Source organism: Eurytemora carolleeae, unplaced genomic scaffold, assembly GCF_000591075.1.
Source record: "Eurytemora carolleeae unplaced genomic scaffold, Eaff_2.0 scaffold583, whole genome shotgun sequence".
Classification (NCBI taxonomy): domain Eukaryota; kingdom Metazoa; phylum Arthropoda; class Copepoda; order Calanoida; family Temoridae; genus Eurytemora; species Eurytemora carolleeae.
The window spans coordinates 91,607-112,808 of record NW_019396719.1 but is presented as its reverse complement, the minus strand read 5'-3'; the positions used below and the strand labels follow the sequence as shown (position 1 = coordinate 112,808).

Sequence of the window (21,202 nt, the reverse complement as noted above, 5' to 3'; positions counted from 1 at the left end):
GCAGTTGGTTCAAACTGCTTTTTGATTTTTTATTAGATATACCTGTTGTCTGTTTTTTTTGTCTATCCAGAAAACGTTAAAACGGCTCAAACGATCGGTCCCAAATTGGACCATCAAAGTTGAACAATCTTTATTTAAAAAAAATGCGCAATTGAATTGATTCTTTGCCACAAACTCTGATTTTCTAATCTTTATATCTTTGCAACCCAATCTCGTACACCTAAGATATTTAAAAGTATGACTTTTGTAAAATAAAATAATCCTAGTTTGAAATATCAAATGTTTACACCATTAGGTTGCAAAGATATAGGGATTAGAACATTTCACAAAATTGGTCAAAATATATGAATAAAATGGACACTTTCATATCAACAGTTAAAAACTAAAATTGCAAACAGCCCAGTTTAATATATACATTAGTTTTTTTGTTTTTATTTTTATATAAAATCTACTCACATGATATACAACTACAGTTTTGCATTTAAACCTCTCGTAATTCTCAAGATGAATATTGATTTCTCTTTTTTTTAATATTTTTGCAGATGTAGTTTTTTTAAGCTGAATTTCAATTGCATTCCACAAATTAGGAAACATTGCGGATGGATGATCACTTCACAGAACTTAGATCTTCACCCTTTTTTAGCTTTATATCTGCGACTCTAAAGTGTTATTTTTATTGAAAAAATTACCTATTTGAAGGGGAGCTTTTAGGGCAGGGTGGAAGAGGACCAAATGGATGTTCAGAATCCTGGTCACCTTGTTCAGGGTCAAACAGGTTTTCCAGGCTTCCGATATCCTCTTGGATCTAAACAGGTTCTAGCTATATTCAGGCTTTTTAATGTCTTGGTAGAAATAGAAAACGCACTCCTGTATATGCCGAGTCCATTAGCGCTTGATCTAGCCAGAGTTTAGTCATGTGTTCAGTGTCTATTCTGAACCAATAGAAATAGTATGGCGGTGACATCTATCTTTGTATCTATCTCATTTTACAATTAGAGATATGAATCCTTCAATCGGCGCTATCAGTAAATGGAAATATTTACTTCTACTGAAACTTTAGTGCACTGCGAACCAAAATGTGAACGCTCTCAAAGAAAAATCGAGGATTATTTGTCAATTACTTCTTTTAAACTTAAGTTAGTAACAACATGCGCTTTGCAATTTAAAAAATGTATAATATGTATAGGGAGGCAAAAAAGTTTGGTGAGGTAAAATCAAAGTACAAATGATGAGTTGGTGAGGTATATCAAAGTACAAATGTTGAGTTGGTGAAGTAAATTAAAGTACAGATGATGAGTTGGTGAAGTAAAATCAAAGTACAAATGATGAGTTGGTGAGGTAAAATCAAAGGCTAATGCGTTGTGTCAAGGCTGTCTACAAATTTGAATAACTTTCCGAGTTGTCTATAGATATCAGTGAACAGATTGTTCCCTTTTTTAAAATTATTTTAATATAAACTGTTGAGGCTCCTAAAAAGTCTGACAATTTTAGATGTTCTTCGCCAGAGTCAAAATCTTCTGTAATGTAATAAATGTTTTCTCAACAGTATTTTGAAATTGAATTCTAACATTTCAAAATTCAAAAAGAAAACTCTAAACTTTGTCTTGGTTGGGTTAAGAAAAATATAATTATCGTATATTTAAGTTTACATGATTATTGAAATTTTTAAAAAATTAAAAAACAAACCTGTGGGAGAAGAGGGTTCTTGGAAACAGGGACTTCGCACCTGAAATCAATCAATCAATTTGTTTAATAATTAATTCGGATCTTTTAAAGAACTATTGCAAATTGCATTATCAATCATTACCTCTATTTGGCAACGGTTTTCTTGAGTTCATCGTGGAAAGCTGCTTTGGTCGGGAGGGGTTTGTATTCCTAGAAATAACATGTTATTGGTCGGGAGGGGTTTGTATTCCTAGAAATAACATGTTATTGGTCGGGAGGGGTTTATATTCCTGGAAATAACATGTTATTGGTTGAGAGGGGTTTATATTCCTGGAAATAACATGTTATTGGAAGGGAGGGGTTTGTATTCCTAGAAATAACATGTTATTGGTCGGGAGGGGTTTATATTCCTGGAAATAACATGTTATTGGTCAGGAGGGGTTTATATTCCTTGAAATAACATGTTATTGGTCAGGAGGGGTTTATATTCCTGGAAATAACATGTTATTGGTCGGGAGGGGTTTATATTCCTGGGAATAACATGTTATTGGTCGGGAGGGATTTATATTCCTAGAAATAACATGTTATCTGTCAGGAAGTGGCCTACACTCTGCTGCACATTGAATAGTGACCCAAAGTGTAAAAAAGTTTGGACTGTTGTTTGCCAAATTTTAACACTTTTTTGAAAATTACTAATATTTTGCTAATTTTTTTTATTTTTTTCTCAGGGGTTTCAAAGAAGGAATTACAAGAATTAAGCCCCATTTGTTCCGTGATTTTCCTTAACGTCCGAAGGAGGAGAATTCTCTCAAATGTACAAAAGCCAATATTTCCAAAAAGGGCATTTTCCCCAATTGTCATTTTGAATTAAGAACGGAATGGTTATCAGCCAATGAAAGAGCAGTATTCAAAAATCAACACATGAATGCTTTCTCTGATTGAATAGTGTTATTAAAGGAACTGTAAATGTAACTTCGAGTGACCCTCCATGCAAAGATGGCAATCGTTTTTCTCTGTAAAAGTGACTTGCGCATATCTTGCTTTTAAGACACAATAGAGAAATTCATAGAAATCAACACTTCGAGTCAGAAAACCGACTTTATCTTCCACATTTTTGATCAGATACAGGTTTTGAGGGTACCATTGTGAATCAGGCATTGTTATCTTTGCATAGAGGGTCACTTTCAGATTACGCGTACAGTCCCTTTAATAAAAATAAAAATAAAAATAAAAACTCTGCTTACTTTCCCTTTAATTAATAAAAACACTGCTTACAGTCCCTTTAATAAATAAAAACTCTACTTACAGTCCCTTTAATAAATAAAAACTCTGCTTACAGTCCCTTTAATGAATAAAAACTCTGCTTACAGTCCCTTTAATGAATAAAAACTCTGCTTTCAGTCCCTTTAATGAATAAAAACTCTACTTACAGTCCCTTTAATGAATAAAAACTCTGCTTACAGTCCCTTTAATAAATAAAAACTCTGCTTACAGTCCCTTTAATAAATAAAACTCTGCTTACTGTTCCTTTAATGAATTAAAACTCTGCTTACAGTCCCTTTAATGAATAAAAACTCTGCTTACAGTCCCTTTAATGAATAAAAACTCTGTTTACAGTCCCTTTAATGAATTAAAACTCTGCTTACACTCCCTTTAATGAATAAAAACTCTGCTTACAGTCCATTTAATAAATTAAAACTCTCCTTACAGTCCCTTTAATAAATAAAAACTCTGTTTACAGTCCCTTTAATGATAAAAACTCTGCTTACAGTCCCTTTAATGAATAAAAACTCTGCTTATGCAGTCCCTTTAATGAATAAAAACTCTGCTTACAGTCCCTTTAATGAAAAAAACTCTGCTTACACTCCCTTTAATTTATAAAAACTCTGCTTACTGTCCCTTTAATGATAAAAATTCTGCTTACAGTCCCAATAATGAATAAAAACTCTGCTTACAGTCCCTCTAATGAATAAAAACTCTGCTTTTTGTCCCTTTAATGAATTAAAACTCTGCTTATTGTCCCTTTAATGAATAACAACTCTGCTTACTGTCCCTTTAATGAATTAAAACTCTGCTTATTGTCCCTTTAATGAATAACAACTCTGCTTACTGTCCCTCTAATGAATAACAACTCTGCTTATTGTCCCTTTAATGAATAAAAACTCTGCTTACAGTCCCTTTAATGAATTAAAACTCTGCTTACTGTCCCTTTAATGAATAAAAACTCTGCTTACTGTCCCTTTAATGAATTAAAACTCTGCTTATTGTCCCTTTAATGAATAAAAACTCTGCTTACAGTCCCTTTAATGAATAAAAACTGTAACCTCAGTATTCTGATTCAGCTTTTGAGTTTCTTGATCATTGTCCTGTGGGCGTCCATTGGGATACTAGAAATCAAATATGATCAATTAATCATGTTTACGATCAAATATCAGACACTGAATCAAATAGGGTCAATACATGATTGATCAATGCAAATGAGTGTATTCAAATACAAAGTTAATTCATGATTAGCAATCAGTATTAGTCAATTATCTGATAAATATAAAAAAATTTATTTGTTTTTCTATTATTATTTGCTCGTCTTTTTGATTTCATTTTATTTTCACAGATTTTTTATATAACAGTGATATTCTCAAAAACGTGGAATTTCTTAACGATGGAGAGAAGACATGCGCGTCGTCTCTGACCTTGAAATAATTTGTGGCATTTCTTTGGCAACCTAAGATTTTAAATGCTGTTTATGATAATAAGCTTAACCTTATCTGATTCTGCTATTAACAAAATTTGGTCTGCCTTTTTTATAAGATATGAATGATTTCGATCAGAATTTGACAATTTCAATCATATTAAAAAATTGAAATTGAAATGTTTCAAATAAATACCTGGATATAAGATCCTTTTCCGTTCATTGGCTCCGGGTTCTCCTTCTCAGATTCAGGTTCAAGATCCCTGGAATTAGTGTTGTTAATTGTTTTCGATCAAAAGAAAAAAATTTTAATACAACCTGCAAGATTACGTAGTTTGCTTTTATTAAAATTTTTAAATATCTTGACCTGAAATGAAACGATCCTTAAACGAACCATAACGATCATGAAAACACATATAGTTTTTAACATCATTTTTTGATCGTTTTTAGGACTTTTTTTTGCAAAAATCTAACAAATTGTAAACTGATTAAAAGTTTACAATTTAAAACATTTGCTTTTTTCAAACACTATATATATACACTATGCCAAATTCTGACCATAAGAAGAAAATATATGCAAAAACGAGCCGAATGAAAAAATAAATTTTTAAAAAAAATTGGCATGCTTTTTTCACAATGATTACCCTTTAAAGCTTTATCTGAGTAATAATGAAGAAGATATCAGCGTGTTTTTTAAATTGTGAATTCTTTTAATTGTTACTAAAGCATAACGAGAAACTGCAATCGGAAATAGTCAATGTTAATTATGTTAATGTACATTTAATTAGAAAGCTAATTCGGAAATAGCTGAACGTACATTTGATTGGATTGCTAATTCGGAAATAGCTAAACGTACATTTAATTGGATAGCTAATTCGGAAATAGATAAACGTACATTTAATTGGATAGCTAATTCGGAAATAGATAAACGAACATTTAATTGGAAAGCTAATGCGGAAATAGTTAAACATACATTTAATTGGAAAGCTAATTCCGAAACAGCTAAACGTACATTTAATTGGATTGCTAATTCGTCCTCGATAAGACAAACAGTTAAAGGGTCGCGCTTGTGAATCTAACAGTGTTCAAATTTAATGAATTTAAGCTGCGTCTCAAATCCCCCAAAACTCGGTTTTAATTGAGCGCCGACTTGAATCTTGAAAGATTGAATACAGTTTTAAGTAGAACCAACCATATTTGAGCCGTGGCTCAAATTTAAGCCGCGGCTCAAATTCTTTAAATTCGGCCTCTGTTCACTTCCTATGGATTTTTGCATTTCTTCATTTAAATTTGTTTGTCAACGTATTTGATATAAAATTTGAGTTAGAAATGTCTAATGAAGTTTATCAATTATTGATAATAATTGCTTGTTCTGAACGTAAATCAATAGTTGTATATGTCTGGGGCCTTAGTTTTGCAAAGTCTAGAAATCAGAACATACTAAAATATTATTGTTTAACTTTAATGTAAATTGTAATTGTTTAATGTAAATTGTAGTTGTTAAATGTAAATTGTGATTGTTTAATGTAAATTGTAATTGTTTAATGTAAATTGTAAATGTTTAATGTAAATTGTAAATGTTTAATGTAAATTGTAAATGTTTAATGTAAATTGTAAATGTTTAATGTAAATTGTAATTGTTTAATGTAAATTGTAAATGTTTAAGGTTTACAAACTTTGAAAAGATTACTCACAAGTTTCTAAATAAAAAATTCGAAACATTTGTTTGCTTTTAACTATGTTAATTTTTAACTTTAAGGTAAGAAATATGCCAAAAAAAAATGTCGTATTATTTTGGTTTTCCGACCCCCTCGAATTTAAATTTGTACAGAATAAAACTTTAAATTGTTGAAACTTTTACAGAGTTCTTGTAATGCCTTTGAAAGTCCAAAAAGCGTTAAATGTTTTTTAACAGATTACGTAATTTCCAATCACTAATAATGTCATTTACATTTATTGTAAGATAAAATTCAATGTTCCAACTTACAATACATGGTTTACTGTACAATTTTCATGTTTTCCTTAGATATTTATAGCGTTTAAAGCAATATCATCATGACACAAATAAAGAGTTTTTAACAAAATATTATCATTTTCTTCCCTATTGTGTTCATTCAATCTGAAACCGCTGAGATTAGCGTTAGACCTACAGTCGGCATCATATATATCAATACAATGAAGACGACTTATACCAGGTTTTTAAACAGGATGAATACACCTAAACACGATAACAAAGAGAAACTGTCAACTATAAGCCTCTTTTCATATCTACTGTATAAACTTGTAATTTGAAAAAAGAATCAAAATATCCAAAACTTAAAATTATATTGATTTAAACGCTAACCACTGTAAGCAAAGAACCGAGCGTAAATAAAGCTTCAGCACGTGGAGGCGCTTAGGCTTCACTTTTATACACACCTTGGCCAGTTCATCTCGACGCACAGATAGTAAATCCATGCTCCAGCTGTAATAATTTCATTGCTTTGTGTAATCACAAAAATCAGCTGATCTTGCAATAGAGTATAAAATAATTAAACAAAATTTATTCAAGAAAGCTTATTTAAGAAAACTAGATCAATTTGTGCCAATTGATTCCCCATTCCAAAACCATGACTCGTCTTTCTCAGATTATTTCTTTTGACTTCTGAATTTTGAATAAATATTAAATCATCAATTGAATGATATATTAAATATATTTTAATGAAATATTTCCCTATAGCTCCAAGATGAGATGCAACCACAGGAACTATCCACCAATGAGAATAGTAACTGAATACTTCAGGGCCCCAACCAGCCAGTGCTAAATACATTAAATTATGTAAAACTCCATGAAAAAGCTCTGCACTATAGATTGAAAGAAAAGTCTCCATATCTCCAACGAAACATAACAGTTGATTTATTTTTGATCATTGAAACGATTCATGCTGGAGAACTTACCATTGCCCAGGTTACTCAGAGTTACTCAAAGTGACTCATGATTACTCAAAGTAACTCATAGTTACTCAAAGTTACTCATAGTTACTCCTGTCGTTTAACCGCACTTTGTCTTGAATGAAAATTTTTTTGTAGCAGCTATATTACCCCCAGGATATCTAAGGGTTCCCTCAAAAATTCAGCCAATTTTGTCCAACAGTTTGGCCAGCTGTAGCTAACATTATCTTCTTCTATTTTAACACATTGTAAAACAAAAACAAAAAAAGTTTTTCGATTTTCAAAATTTTTCTCTAATTTTTTTTCTAAATTTTGTGAAAATCAAATTTTACAGGAGGCTTAAATATCTAAAATTTTGACCTTTTATAATCATTCCCTGGGGTCGTGAGGACCCCCCCCCCAAAAAAAAAAAAAAAAAATTGGGCCCGATCGGTTTAGTTGTTTTGACGTTGATTGGACACAAACAAACAAATGGACACCCAAACAAACAGGCAAGCAAAGTATATATAAAGATGAATGAAGATAGCGTGGTCCTTGTATATTCAAAATGTAGTCCTTGTCTTGCTTGTGATTATATATCATATACCCGGAATTTATTTACCTGTAAAAAGTCTAGGTGCAAGATCTCGAGCGGGGTTGACCGCATAGCCGCAGTTAAACCCAAAACAGATTCCAATACCCAGCACAGTAAATCCAACGTACAAGGGAACCAACTGCTTGCTCACCTGAAATCAATCAATCAATCTAAATCACAAGAATTGAATTCATGACGCGGCATTTTAGGTTAGCGGCACAGGAGGACACATATAACTTTGATATAGGATGATAAATAATATTAGGCAGTTGTGCAGTAAAACACACAGTAAACACCCATTTCACTATGTTTGAGCTTCTGGTAAAACTATTTGTTGATAACAACATCAAAATGTAAAATATGTCTGGAATGTCTCCAATTCAACAGTTTTAAGGATGCTAGCTGTCATTATACTTGTATAACTCGTTAGTACCCAGGGGTTAACATAAGCTAAAAAAAATCGATTTATTTTTTTTTTATATGAGAATTGTATTGAATGTGGATACACTTGGGATTCATCTTGGATATTTCAGCATTATCATACATATCTAGTACAAAGCAATCATGGGAGACTGTACAGTGTATACAAGGTGTTCCAATAAACATGAGAATTGAATGACGAATTCGAGATAGTCTTTGTTAAGAATTAGCATTGTTGTACCCAAGGGCGTAGTCAAGGGGGGGGGCTCAGCACCTGTTGGGGCCTGAAAACCCCTGGAACCCATAGATTTCACTGATCAATGTGGGTGGGGCTGATCCATCTCCCTGTATACGCCTTTAGCTACGCCCCTGGACTCACTTATATCTGATTTTAGAAGTTAAAATCGAGACATGTTTGTTGGAGTTTCATTATTTGAAAGTGGTTAAAGGCTGTACGCAAACAGACGCAAACAAAATGCTATACACGGTAGATGTAAATCCTACAAATCACAACTCCATCATAGTAGGTATCACTATTCCCATGTTTATTGGTCCACCCTGTACAATCAGAGCAATCAGCGGAGGGGGACCCCACATACCTCACAATTATCCTATTGTATTTTTGGGTATACAGGGGAGGGGGCAATTGATAAGGAGGGGGGCATTGTGGTGCTATGTTGGCATGAAGAGATTGAACTAGATTTTATTCTTAAAACATTTACAATAGAACATAATGCACTGTTACATATACGGAACTGCACTGTTAGTCTGCTACATTATCTATTTATATACTTTGCTTGTTTTTTGGTTTGTTTGTTTGTTTGTAAACCCAATAAACCAAACAAATTTGCCTCCAAACATCTTGATTTTCGTAAATTTTGAAAATTTCAAAAAAGACAAAAATATCTGAGAAATTTTTTTCTACATTTGGTACGAAGAGAAAAAGCTTACAGATGGAGCAACAATCAAAAGTTAAAGATAGAATATGGGTGCGAAGCGCCCTAAAAGCCTTGTAAGGTATAAATAAATAACTTAAGTATTATTTTGTAGAACATTTGCAATTTTACATATGCAGTTTACAAAGCTTTACTTACATTGTTAAATGTAATTATCAGTATTACAGATTTAGAATTAATGTCCAAACTAAAGAAATTAAAACGTTTAAAGATTTAAATCGTAGATGAAGATTAAGAAATTTAAGCTTAAAATCTAAGATGTAAAATTTTTATAGGTTAATTTCTTGGTAAAAGATGTAAGAAGATTTAAATCTTAAAACCCAAGTTTAAGAAGTGTTACAGATTAAAACTTTTAAAGATTGAAATCTAAAGTGCAGATTTGGAGATATTTAAAGCTAAAATCCCAAACTATTTTTTTTAATTTCTTTAATTTCTCTTTTTTTAAACTCTCTACCGGGGGGAGGGGGGGGGTCTGTTTTATTCTTTTTTTCTGTTTCGTCGATCTTTCTTTTCTTAACTTTGTAACCTGGGGGGGTTGGGGTTGGCTGGAATGAATTTGGTTATATTTAATAAATGGGAACGAACGTTTGAGACTCCCTGTGAAGCAAACACCAGAAAAAAGTCATCTTTATTTCTTTTGATCATGAAATGTTGATATGATTTTTAAAAAGATCATATTTAGAGAATATTTTAACAAATAAACCGACCTTAAAATAAATGAAAAATAGAACCGCGTAGTGCTTTGTTTTTGTTTTGTCTTTATTATGAACGTGTTTAATAATATAAATAAAGATTGGGTAGACACTTTAAGAACTGTCGGTAAGAACGTGCAGTACGATATTGGACATTGGTGCACTATTCGCGTTACTAGTACTGCACTCTTTTTGCCACGAACATTTTTAATCTTAAAATTCAAGTTTGAGAGATTTTAAAACTACAATCAAAGATAAAGATGTAAGAAGATTTAAAGATTAAATTTCCCAAGATGGAATTTTTGTGAAGAAATCTTGAACAATGGAGGGCAAATGCGGGAGAGGTTTGTTGACCTACAGCTTGTACTGTCTGCGGGGGCGGCCATCTTTATTCATTTGAGACATCTTTAATCTTTAAGAGTACGACAGGTGTCACTGTATTTTCAATTTTAATTCAAAGTATATGAACATATATTTTTTTAAATCATACGATATTCTAAAATTTTAGTCTTTAAAGTAAACCCATATTCAACCCACGCACAGAATACAGCACTAATCTAAAAATATCTTTTAAATAATGATAATCCTCCAAATCCTCCTACTGTCAATGCAGACTGGAGAGTTTAATGCCAGTCTAAGCTTCTGCAGAGATCTAACATATTTCATAAATTGTACATTGTACAGTTTGTCAATTTGTTGAACATACAGCCATTGTATCAATGAACATTGAACACATTATACGACAGTTTTTTCCATTACAAGAATACAAATAGGAAATTAATGACAAGGTGGTTAAATTCTAACAAGCAAGTTTTTTTTAGTTTTTAACCCTTAATATTAATTGCAATTTTTTTGGGAACAATCTTTGTTGTTTATTTAATCTAAAAGTCGAAATATTATTTAGTATTTAACTATTTTTTTTTTTTTTGCTCTCGGTCAAAATTGAATTGCTTTTGTAAAGTTTTTCTCTAGAATAATTACTTCAATAAAAATAAAATGTACATTTTATTTGAGATAGAATGATTCATTTTCAAGTTAGAAAAATATTAAATGTTTAAAGCATAAAAAGTCAAATATTAATTCAGGTGTTACCTAACTACGCCAAGTGTTACTTTTGAATGGGATAATGCATTTTAGACCAGTTTTTCTTCGACATTCATTTTATACAAACTTGAATATTTTTTCATAAAATAACAGCGCAGAAATTATGCAAAACATTCTTTAACTTGTTAATGATTGCATTTATTTAATTTTATTTTTCTTCCTTAGGTGCTAAAACTACATATAGCACTTTTCTGTACATACATTTGAATATGTCACTTTTTTACAGCAACGCAGATTTTTTTTTGCGACAAACAACATATTTGTTCAACTCTGTTTCTCTAAAGATATAAATTAAACTGTTTTCAACTTAATTATTAACTCCATTCAGTGATTGATTTAATCCTATTGTCTAGCTCACAATGGTTGTTAATGATCAATATTATTTTGTTTTTCAAAATGTTTAACTATTTTCAGAATTTTATTTGTCATGTTTTTTATTTTATTCATTTCATAATCTTCCTTTATTCATATTTATATTCATCCTGTAAATCTGTTCTAAATATTTGCTTTATAGAATATATAATTAAAAATAACAAGAAATAGACAGAGACACTAGAACAATAACTATTTTATTTTCAATTTGATTAATAAAATTATATCACAACCTCAAAACAAACTAATCAAAACTAGGGAAAACCTCAAAATTTTGTTTTAATTGTATACTTTTTTAGTTGGATCTGAGTCAGCTTCATCAACCCCTTCATCAACAATCTCGACTTTTTCTACAGTAACTTCTCCATTGACAACGCCGACTACGATATCATCATCTCCCACCACACTTTGCAACTGTACAACTTGCTTAGCCAACAATGGTAACCCTTTCATATTTCCATTTATACTTGGAAACCGGACATACACTGACTGTACACTTGACTATGTTGATGATGGAAAACCATGGTGTAGCACTAAAGTAGGACCAGGAGGTTTCCATGTTAGTGGTAACTGGGGAACCTGTGATTCCACCTGCAAATCTGTTATAAATCCAAGTGCCTCTGCTTCCTGTCAATCTACCGAAACCTCTCAGCCATATGCAAATCTGAATAATATATTTCCTGCCACTTGTTCTGAACGTTTAAAAAGATCACACAAAAATATTTATTTTCTTGGAAACAGTTACACCTATCATGATGATCTACCAGCAATTATTTGTAACCTTGCAACTGCTGCTGGCGTCTCAGCAACCATGCATCTTTTACCATTCCTGCTGGAGATTTGGACATTTTGATCATCCAAGGTCAAAGCCAGGAGCCATCTTTTTCTCCTGGTAGCATTTATAACAGTCAGCTCCAGTCTACCAAGATGATTGTAGAAAAAATTCGAAAAACCAACCCCTGCATTCTCCCCATCTTTTTCCAAACTTGGGGACGATTAAATGGGGATTCCGGGAACTGTCCATACTACAGTCAAGTTTGTACATTTGATGGCATGCAGGATAGATTAACCGAGAGCTATAATACATTTGCATATGTGAATCAACCAGCAAAGGTTTCGCCAGCTGGAGAAGCTTTTAGACTTATTTCAAATAGAGGATATTTATTTTCTAGCGATGGATCCCATCCCTCTATGTCTGGAACCTACCTGACCGCCTGCACATTCCTTGAGACTATCTGGGGTAAGAGCTGTATTGGCAACAGCTACAAGCCTGTACCCAATGCCGACCAACTTCAACAGATTGCTCATCAAGCAGTAAAAAGCCGGAGCTGGGCGTGGCCACAGCCAGGCGGTCCTCCATGCCCTGCTTGCATAGGATAATGACCATTGGTTAACCAACCCAGCAAGAAATAATTCTTCACTTCTTACAATTTGATTTGGGACTAATTCAACTTTATGTTCAGAATTTAACTGAGGAAATTTTAAAGGATTAATAAAATGATACAAAGCAAAATTTCAATCAAATATTAATACCTCTTCATAACTCGAAACAGAAGGGATTCTTTTGCTTTTGTAAGAATCAATAAATCCCATTAAAGAATTTCAGTGTAGATAATATTTTATTTACATTTTTCTTTCAAATGTTTGTATGCCCCAAACTCTTTTATTTCTCCAAACATGTGAAAACTGAAGATCAAATATAATATGAGATAAATCTTTGTATTGTTTTAAGCTTGTTATTATATTTTTAAGGATATCTGATTCAAGATAAGGATGTGAGGGGGATGGGGGATGGGGGAGGGGTCAGATTTGACAACATGAGAGGAGGGTTTATATCTGACCCTATTTATGGTATTAAAAGATCATATCACTTAACACTGGATGTTTTATAGTTCAGTAGGAATATAGTAGAGTACAGGAAATACAGCTAGAATAAGAAATCCAGGAATGTTGTGGTAGAATACTAAATGAGTACACACTAATATACAAATTGAGGACCAAATAAGGAATTTCATCAAAATTGTGTATAAGAATGATAGAATCCCATCTATATTATGTCGTATAAATAAAAAGCTGTAAGGTGTAAGGACTATAATGTGCAAAGGTATGGGAGTATAAAAGCTGAATAGGTACAGGCATAGAGAATAGAATATATATTAGAGTGGAATTTAGACAATACTTCGGTTTGAATTTTTCAGTCCCTTTCAGCCTGAAAGGGAGTTTAACGTGTACAAATCATGTAAATGTTCACAAATTATATGCAGTAGAGTACATTAATACAGTATGTTCCCTTGACTATCCATTTCAATTTCGAATTTTTTGAAGCAGTTAAATAAACTTTATAAAATGAATTAGGTGAATAAAAAATATCATTTGATTTAGTTATAACCGAAAATCATCGTTTATAAAGTGAAAGGCATAGAGTCTATGTGAAATGATCATTGGTCAATGATGAAACCAGCCTATTTCATAATTTGGTTTTCTCTTAATATTAATTTTAGATTTTTTATAAAATCATGGTCCAGGGCCCAAAAGGTTATATAGCGCAAATATGTAAAGTACACCTGCAGTATGGAAACAGTACAACAAAATGACCGTTTTACACTTTTTTCTAGTAAATTCCACTCTAATATATATTCTATTTTCTTTGGGTACAGGGACAAAATTTTATGAATATGAGCTAGGTGTCTGAACTACCTACAAGTTACAACCGGTTCAAATCCTAAATCACCACTCAAAATCAATTATTCAGTTGAATACAATTGAATCGTAGATACAGGATTTGAACTAGTGCAGTGGTGGTTAGTTCAATAAATTCAGCCCCAGGTGTATCGTCTATTTGAGGAGCCAGACGTATGTAATTATTTGTTAAAACTTACATTCATATTCTTTCTGTCAGTGATAGCACAGAGGCAGATCAGTAGCATAGCAGTACCAAGGAATTGATCTCCGACACCGCCCGCCCAGCTCAGATGCCTGCCAGGGTAGGTGGCAAATATACCGGCCGTATCAGGGGTTGTACGGTATGCTCCACGATCATGCTCATACCTACAAGTAGGTGTAATTCAACAACTAAGCCTGATATATGTCCAGCTTAACTATTTTACTCTGTTAAAATTAAATAAATTAAACCAACAAATTTCTTTCCTCTTTTTGATCAATAATGGGTTTCAAAAATCAAGCTTAATAGATAAAGTTGCTTTTCTAATTCAAAATGAAAAAAGTGCCAAATGCTTTAAGAAACCTAGACCACGTGACAGAAGAGCGTTCTATTAGACAGGCCAATTATACTACAGTTGAAGCAGTAAATGCTTTTAATACTTACCAGACAAGAACATCCAAGTAGACCAAGAATACCACAGTTGAAGCAGTAAATGCTTTTAATACTTACCAGACAAGAGCATCTCAGTAGTCCAAGACTACTACAGTTGAAGCAGCTTAAATGCTTTCAAATACTTACCAGACAAGAGCATCCCAGTAGTCCAAGAATACCACAGTTGAAGCAGTTTAAATGCTTTCAAATACTTACCAGACAAGAGCATCCCAGTAGTCCAAGAATACTACAGTTGAAGCAGTTTAAATGCTTTCAAATACTTACCAGACAAGAGCATCCCAGTAGACCAAGAATACTACAGTTGAAGCAGTAAATGCTCCCAGATACTGAGCTGCCAAGTAGTGAGGAACCTTATTAAAATTAATATTTAATTTTTGCATTTCAATGATTGATTGATTTGATGGTATTGAATTGAAACAAACCGAAAAAAACAAGATTAGAAGTGAAAATATTTACATTATGTCGTTTAACAAATGTGGTTTAAGAACACAAAAATTAAATTGAAATTTTAGGATTATGGTAATTATATTTTTTTCTGAGGACTACTGTTATTTTACCTTCCACCAAGGGAATTTGCCAAGTGTAGCAACAGCTACAGAAACTGCAGGGTTCAGATGTCCTCCTTTACATAGCATATTGAAAAAAACATAGAGATTGGTTGACTGGGAATCCGCGGCCTGCATAATGTAATGACCTTACGTTCCTGTCTAATCTTTGAAATTTGTGGTCTGTTATTCCTAACCTATCTATGGTCTATAATTCCTGACCTATCTGTGTAATCTATGGTCTGTTATTCCTGACCTATCTGAGAAATTTATGGTCTATAATTCCTGGCCTTTCTGTGTAATCTATGACATTTAATTTCAGACTTATCTGTGTAATCTGTGGTCTGTAAATTCTGACATATTTTTGTAATAGCCTGTAATTCATAATCTCTGTGTGTTTTCTGTGGAAGATCATTCCTGACCTATCTGTGTAGTATATGTCCTATCTGTCCTATCTATGTCCTATAATTAAACTATGTGATATTATGGGTGAATTGAAAGGAACAGTGGGTGGGCAAGGTCCTGCCTCACACCTTGTATTCTATAATACAATAAGAATACAAGATTAGCATATAGGCTAGTCTCTAGACCTTTCAGTGCTTTATACAGGGTGAATAACATATTGGGAGCCATAGAAACAGATTTAAAACTTATGTAACTTACCTAATTGTTTGTTTTGTATTATAATTGAGTGTTGTTTAATATGACCAAGAAGTTTGTAATATCTTGAGTAGTTTATCATAAAATAAGAATACACAATTAGCAAGTTTTAGCGTTCTAATGTAAGCAATTTTAAGTTAATCAGAAGAAGCCACAGGGGGTGGGGTGGAAAACATCCCCCCCATCGTGATAGGGTTAAAGCTTGATAAAAATCCAAATTGAAATCGAAAGTCGTCTTAATTATATTTATATAATCGCCACCGTGGAATAGAGTATTGTTGTTATAAAAGGAACTGCTATATAGTTTGTACCAATGTTAGATTTAACTAACGTACATGAGTAGTTTGTAATATATAGGGTTCAAATCAAAATTCCGTGGAATTGTGCACAATGGTTCTTTCCGCTTGAGTATTTCATTGTGCGCAATTGTGCTATAATTGTGAACAAGGAAGCAATTAAATATTCGCGAAATTGTGCAGAATTGTGCGAAATTGCACGAAATTGCGTGCAATGGAATTTTTTTCTATCTAAAAATCAATAATTTTAACTGGAACTAACAAATTTATGCAGCAGATACAAGAATAAAAATATTTCCGTAGATTTATGAATAATCGAGGCCCTAGAGTCACTTAAGCTTTAGCATCATGTATGACTGTGCTATTTTAGTATCAAATCCGTTTTTTAGTTACGTCATCACTTGGGCTTCTAGCGAAATTGCGAGCCCAATAATTCCGTTCAATTCCGTGCAATTCCTTGCAACTCCGTGCAATTCCTTGCAATACCGCGCAACGGAATTCCTATCTGAAACTCTAGTCATAATTCCCCTTGGTTCTGCACATACTCAGCTTGAGTGATCATTGATCAGAGTTTATTATCTATATTACACAATTTGAACCTAAACCCAGTTTTTCTATTTTTTTATTAGAATTCAACATTTCCTCTTATCTCTTTATTCACGCCATGCATGTTGGGATAAATATAATATTTTGCATAAATTCAACAAGTGCATAACTGCATTCACCCTCTTGCATTTGTCTGCTTGGTGCTTTATTTAAGGGACTGTACGCGTAATTTCAAGTGACATTCCATGCAAGGATGATAATTCACGATTCACATCGTACCTTAAAAACTTGTCTTCCATCAGAAACGTGTGTGCATGAATAAATAAAGCAAACAGTCCCTTTAATATCATTTGAATATTTATGAAACAAGAGAATCAGTGTTCTTCAAGTGGTTTTTAGTCCAGAGAAGCAGTGAATCAGGATTTTTTCTGTGTTTAAAGGGACTGTAAGCGTAATTTTATGTGACTTTTAATGCAAAGATGGCAAGGCCCGATTTCCTACGGTACCCTTATAAGTTTTGTATGATCAAAGTGATTGGAGGGGGGGGGGGGAGGGGTGTAGCATTTGAATAAAAATATGCTGTGATTCCCTGAAACTCCTCCACTAACCAGCACACCGAGCAGTATTCCAATAAACCATCTAAAAATATAAAAATAAATGTTAAAATTTTTTATTTTTTTATTAACAGACTCTAAAGGTTATTTTTAATCTTGTCATTATTTTATTATTTTAAGTGTAATTACAAAGATGTATGTTTCTAAATAGATAATAAACAGAAAACCTTTATAACCAAATAATATTTAGAATATCAAACATGTTGCGATACGTTTTTTATGGCGTTTGATAAGAGGTGAATTAAGCCCGAACATGTTTAGATCTAGTTAGTTCAGCGTGACATATTCCCATTTACGTTGAGTAGGTGAACTATTTCAGGTGAATTTTAATTGAAAATCACTTGTGGTTCACCAATCTTTTTGAAGTATTTACGATCTGAATGGAATAATCCATTCTGTGAAGTTGTATAGACGCTACGCTTTGAGATATAAAAGAAGTCTTTGACCATTTTCTCCTTAAAGACGCAACAGGTAAAACTAAAACTAGCAGCAATCGATATTGAATTTATTCCTGTATCTGCCTATACTCCTTTAATTTTTCGCGAACGCTTCCTTTAAGCTATAAGTTTGCTGCTTCATTGTACACTGGAGTTCCAGACTAACTTACAGGAAGCTAGGGCAGGTTGTACATCATCATCATCATCATTATTATCATCATCATCATCATCATCATCATCATCATCATCATCATCATCATCATCATCATCATCATCATCATCATAAAACGAATCATTCAGGGGGGATTTGGGTGCTTAGCCCCCCCATTGGAAAAATTTCTGACTATAGCCCCTGACCAGCATATTTATGATAATATTTGATAAACCTTTTTTTTACAGTAGCAGCAGAGTTCGACCTTCAGATCGGATCAGATTTAAAGGATTTAAGGTCATAGCTAAAGTATCATCATTTCTGGGTATCCCTGTAGACAGGGGTGGGGGGGGGGTGATAATTATGGAAGAGGAAGTATTAATGGGGGAGAGGAAGTATACTTTGAATGTGTAGGGTTACATCTGCCTGTAAAGAAGGTTTAATACAGGGTCATTGGGTGGAGGTTCGGGGACAAAAACGTAGGACATGCTTTTCATTTGCATGGATGATATTCAAGCCATTGCACGCACCTTTGTCCATTATTTATACAAACATTATTTACAATTTACCCCCATTAATGTTTACAATTTACCACTAGTTTTACAATTTACCCCAAATATTGTTTACAATTTACCACCAGTATTGTTTACAATTTACCCCCAAGTATTGTTTACAATTTACCTCCAGTATTGTTTACAATTTACCCCGGTATTGTTTACAATTTACCCCCAGTATTGTTTACAATTTACCCCCAGTATTGTTTACAATTTACCCCCAGTATTGTTTACAATTTACCCCCAGTATTGTTTACAATTTACCCCCAGTTTATAGCGAAGAAGTCCCCCTTGTTGTTGAGAGAGAGAACAGACTGTGCAATAGATCCAGTTCCAAACAGGACAAGGATAAATGTTCCTAAAATGAAAAAAATATTTAAATTTCTTTTTTAGATATCATAGTTTGTTAAGAGACTTGAAAACAATGTTAACAAAATCTATCAAAAATAAATTAACAAATTAACAAAAATTTATGAAAAAATAAGAAATCGAAATTGAATCCTGTCCTTGTCTATAGATAGATGCTCTTTTGAAATCTAGATATTTAAGGTGTAATTGACTTTGATTTTGATTGTCACAAATCTGGAAAATATATATCTGGACTAGACTTGAATATTTAAAGAAAATATCTATATTATAGAAGCTTTTTATGATAAATCTGCAAATTTATTTATTAGACGCTTTAGGTTGTAAACTAAGCTTTACATTCTATCTTTATACTGTGCTTGTTTGTCTGTTTTTTTTGTCTGATTGTTTGTGTCCAATAAAAGTCAAAACGGCCAAACCTATCGGGCCCACATTTTTTGTGGGACCTCGCGTGACCCCAGGGAAGATTTATGAATGATCGAATTATCCTGTTAATATAACAAACTTAATTTTTGATTTTTTTTATAAAATCCACGACATTTTTTGTTTTTGTTTTAACAAGTTACAAAGAGAACATGTTCACAATTGAAATAGAACCTAGTAATCTAAGCCTGGTAACTTAAAATTGTTAAACCCAGCTGAGATGTGTTTACAGTAAAACAACTGAATTAAAGGGTTTGTTTACAGTAAACCTACTGAATTAAAGGGTTTGTTTACAGTAAACCTACTGAATTAAAGGGTTTGTTTACAGTAAACCAACTGAATTAAAGGGGTTGTTTACAGTAAACCAACTGAATTAAAGGGTTTGTTTACAATAAACCTACTGAATTAAAGGGTTTGTTTACAGTAAACCTTCTGAATTAAAGGGTTTGTTTACAGTAAACCTACTGAATTAAAGTGTTTGTTTACAGTAAACCAACTAAATTAAAGGGTTTGTTTACAGTAAACCTACTGAATTAAAGGGTTTGTTTACAGTAAACCTACTGAATTAAAGGGTTTGTTTACATTAAACCTTCTGAATTAAAGGGTTTGTTTACAGTAAACCAACTGAATTAAAGTGGTTGTCTACAGTAAACCTACTGAATTAAAGGGTTTGTTTACAGTAAACCTACTGAATTAAAGGGTTTGTTTACAGTAAACCAACTGAATTAACGGAATTGTTTACAGTAAACCAACTGAATTAACGGGATTGTTTACAGTAAACCAACTGAATTAAAGTGGTTGTTTACAGTAATCCAACTGAATTAACGGAATTGTTTACAGTAAACCAACTGAATTAAAGGGATTTTTTACTGTAAACCAACTGAATAAAAGTGGTTGTTTACAGTAAACCAACTGAATTAAAGGGTTTGTTTACAGTAAACCAACTGAATTAAAGGGTTTGTTTACAGTAAACCTACTGAATTAAAGGGGTTATTTACAGTAAACCTACTGAATTAAAGGGTTTGTTTACAGTAAACCAACTGAATTAAAGGATTTGTTTACAGTAAACTTACTGAATTAAAGGGGTTTTTTTACAGTAAACCAACTGAATTAAAGGGTTTGTTTACAGTTAACCAACTGAATTAAAGGTTTTGTTTACAGTAAACCAACTAAATTAAAGGGTTTTTTTATGGTAAACCTACTGAATTAATGGGACTGTTTACCTAAAAACTCAGCTAAAAACTCCCGAAGAAGCGGACTCCTGATACGGGGCGAACAGCCCCCTTTAGCACCCATTCTCACTAGTTATAGAGTCCTCTGCATCCTGACTCTAAATGTGTATCTAAAGGCCCGGCCTCTGACTAGAATCTGGGTCTCTGTTGTAGAGTTTAGAGGCTGCGAGGCCTTGTAGCCTAGCTTTGTCTGATTTCTCTACCAACCTCCAATACCCAGGGAACCAGGGGGAATACTTTTCACACAAAAATTCCCCAAGAGCACTCTGAAAATCCCCCATGTCTGACTGATTCTTCTTATCAAGAATAAATATCACCAAAATAAATTCTTGAGAAGCATTCCTTTAAGATGTAAAATGAGCCGAGGCCCTAAATAGATAGATAGATAGATAGATAGATAGTTAGATATCTATATAGATAGATAGATAAATAGATATATAGATAGATAAATAGATAGATAGATAGATAGATCCTCTTGAGCTTAAAGAGCAGCTGTAACCTTGAAATACTTGAATAAAATAAATAAAAAAATTACTTTCCAAACCCCAACTGATTAGTTTTTCACCTCTCAGATATACTTTGTACCTGAATCCTACAATGCATCATCTAAATTTCTATATTTTATTGTTAAAGGAATCAAA

General features: G+C 32.7%; 1 protein-coding gene across 1 annotated transcript; it reads right to left on the bottom strand.

The window, feature by feature from the left end:
- Positions 1 to 752: 752 nt before the first annotated feature.
- On the bottom strand, positions 753 to 20,724 carry LOC111707750 (aquaporin-7). Its single transcript, XM_023480894.1, has 14 exons — positions 20,553 to 20,724; positions 18,805 to 18,898; positions 17,374 to 17,423; positions 15,295 to 15,359; positions 15,002 to 15,087; positions 14,283 to 14,451; positions 7,887 to 8,010; positions 7,068 to 7,154; positions 6,773 to 6,818; positions 4,551 to 4,617; positions 3,990 to 4,052; positions 1,808 to 1,875; positions 1,687 to 1,726; positions 753 to 805 (listed from the first exon to the last, which is right to left on the bottom strand). The coding sequence occupies exons 1-12, from the start codon at positions 20,623 to 20,625 to the stop codon at positions 1,810 to 1,812; spliced, it is 990 nt and encodes a 329-aa protein (XP_023336662.1). The 5' UTR covers positions 20,626 to 20,724; the 3' UTR covers positions 753 to 805; positions 1,687 to 1,726; positions 1,808 to 1,809.
- Positions 20,725 to 21,202: the final 478 nt, after the last annotated feature.

Excerpts from the sequence above, each read along its gene's own strand:
- LOC111707750 (XM_023480894.1), bottom strand. The coding sequence starts at position 20,625 with ATGGGTGCTAAAGGGGGCTGTTCGCCCCGTATCAGGAGTCCGCTTCTT. Across the intron at positions 18,899-20,552 it reads GTTTTTAGCTGAGTTTTTAG|GAACATTTATCCTTGTCCTG; the intron begins GTAAACAGTCCC and ends TTTTCATTTTAG. Across the intron at positions 7,155-7,886 it reads TGCACCTAGACTTTTTACAG|CACTGGCTGGTTGGGGCCCT; the intron begins GTAAATAAATTC and ends TAATGTATTTAG.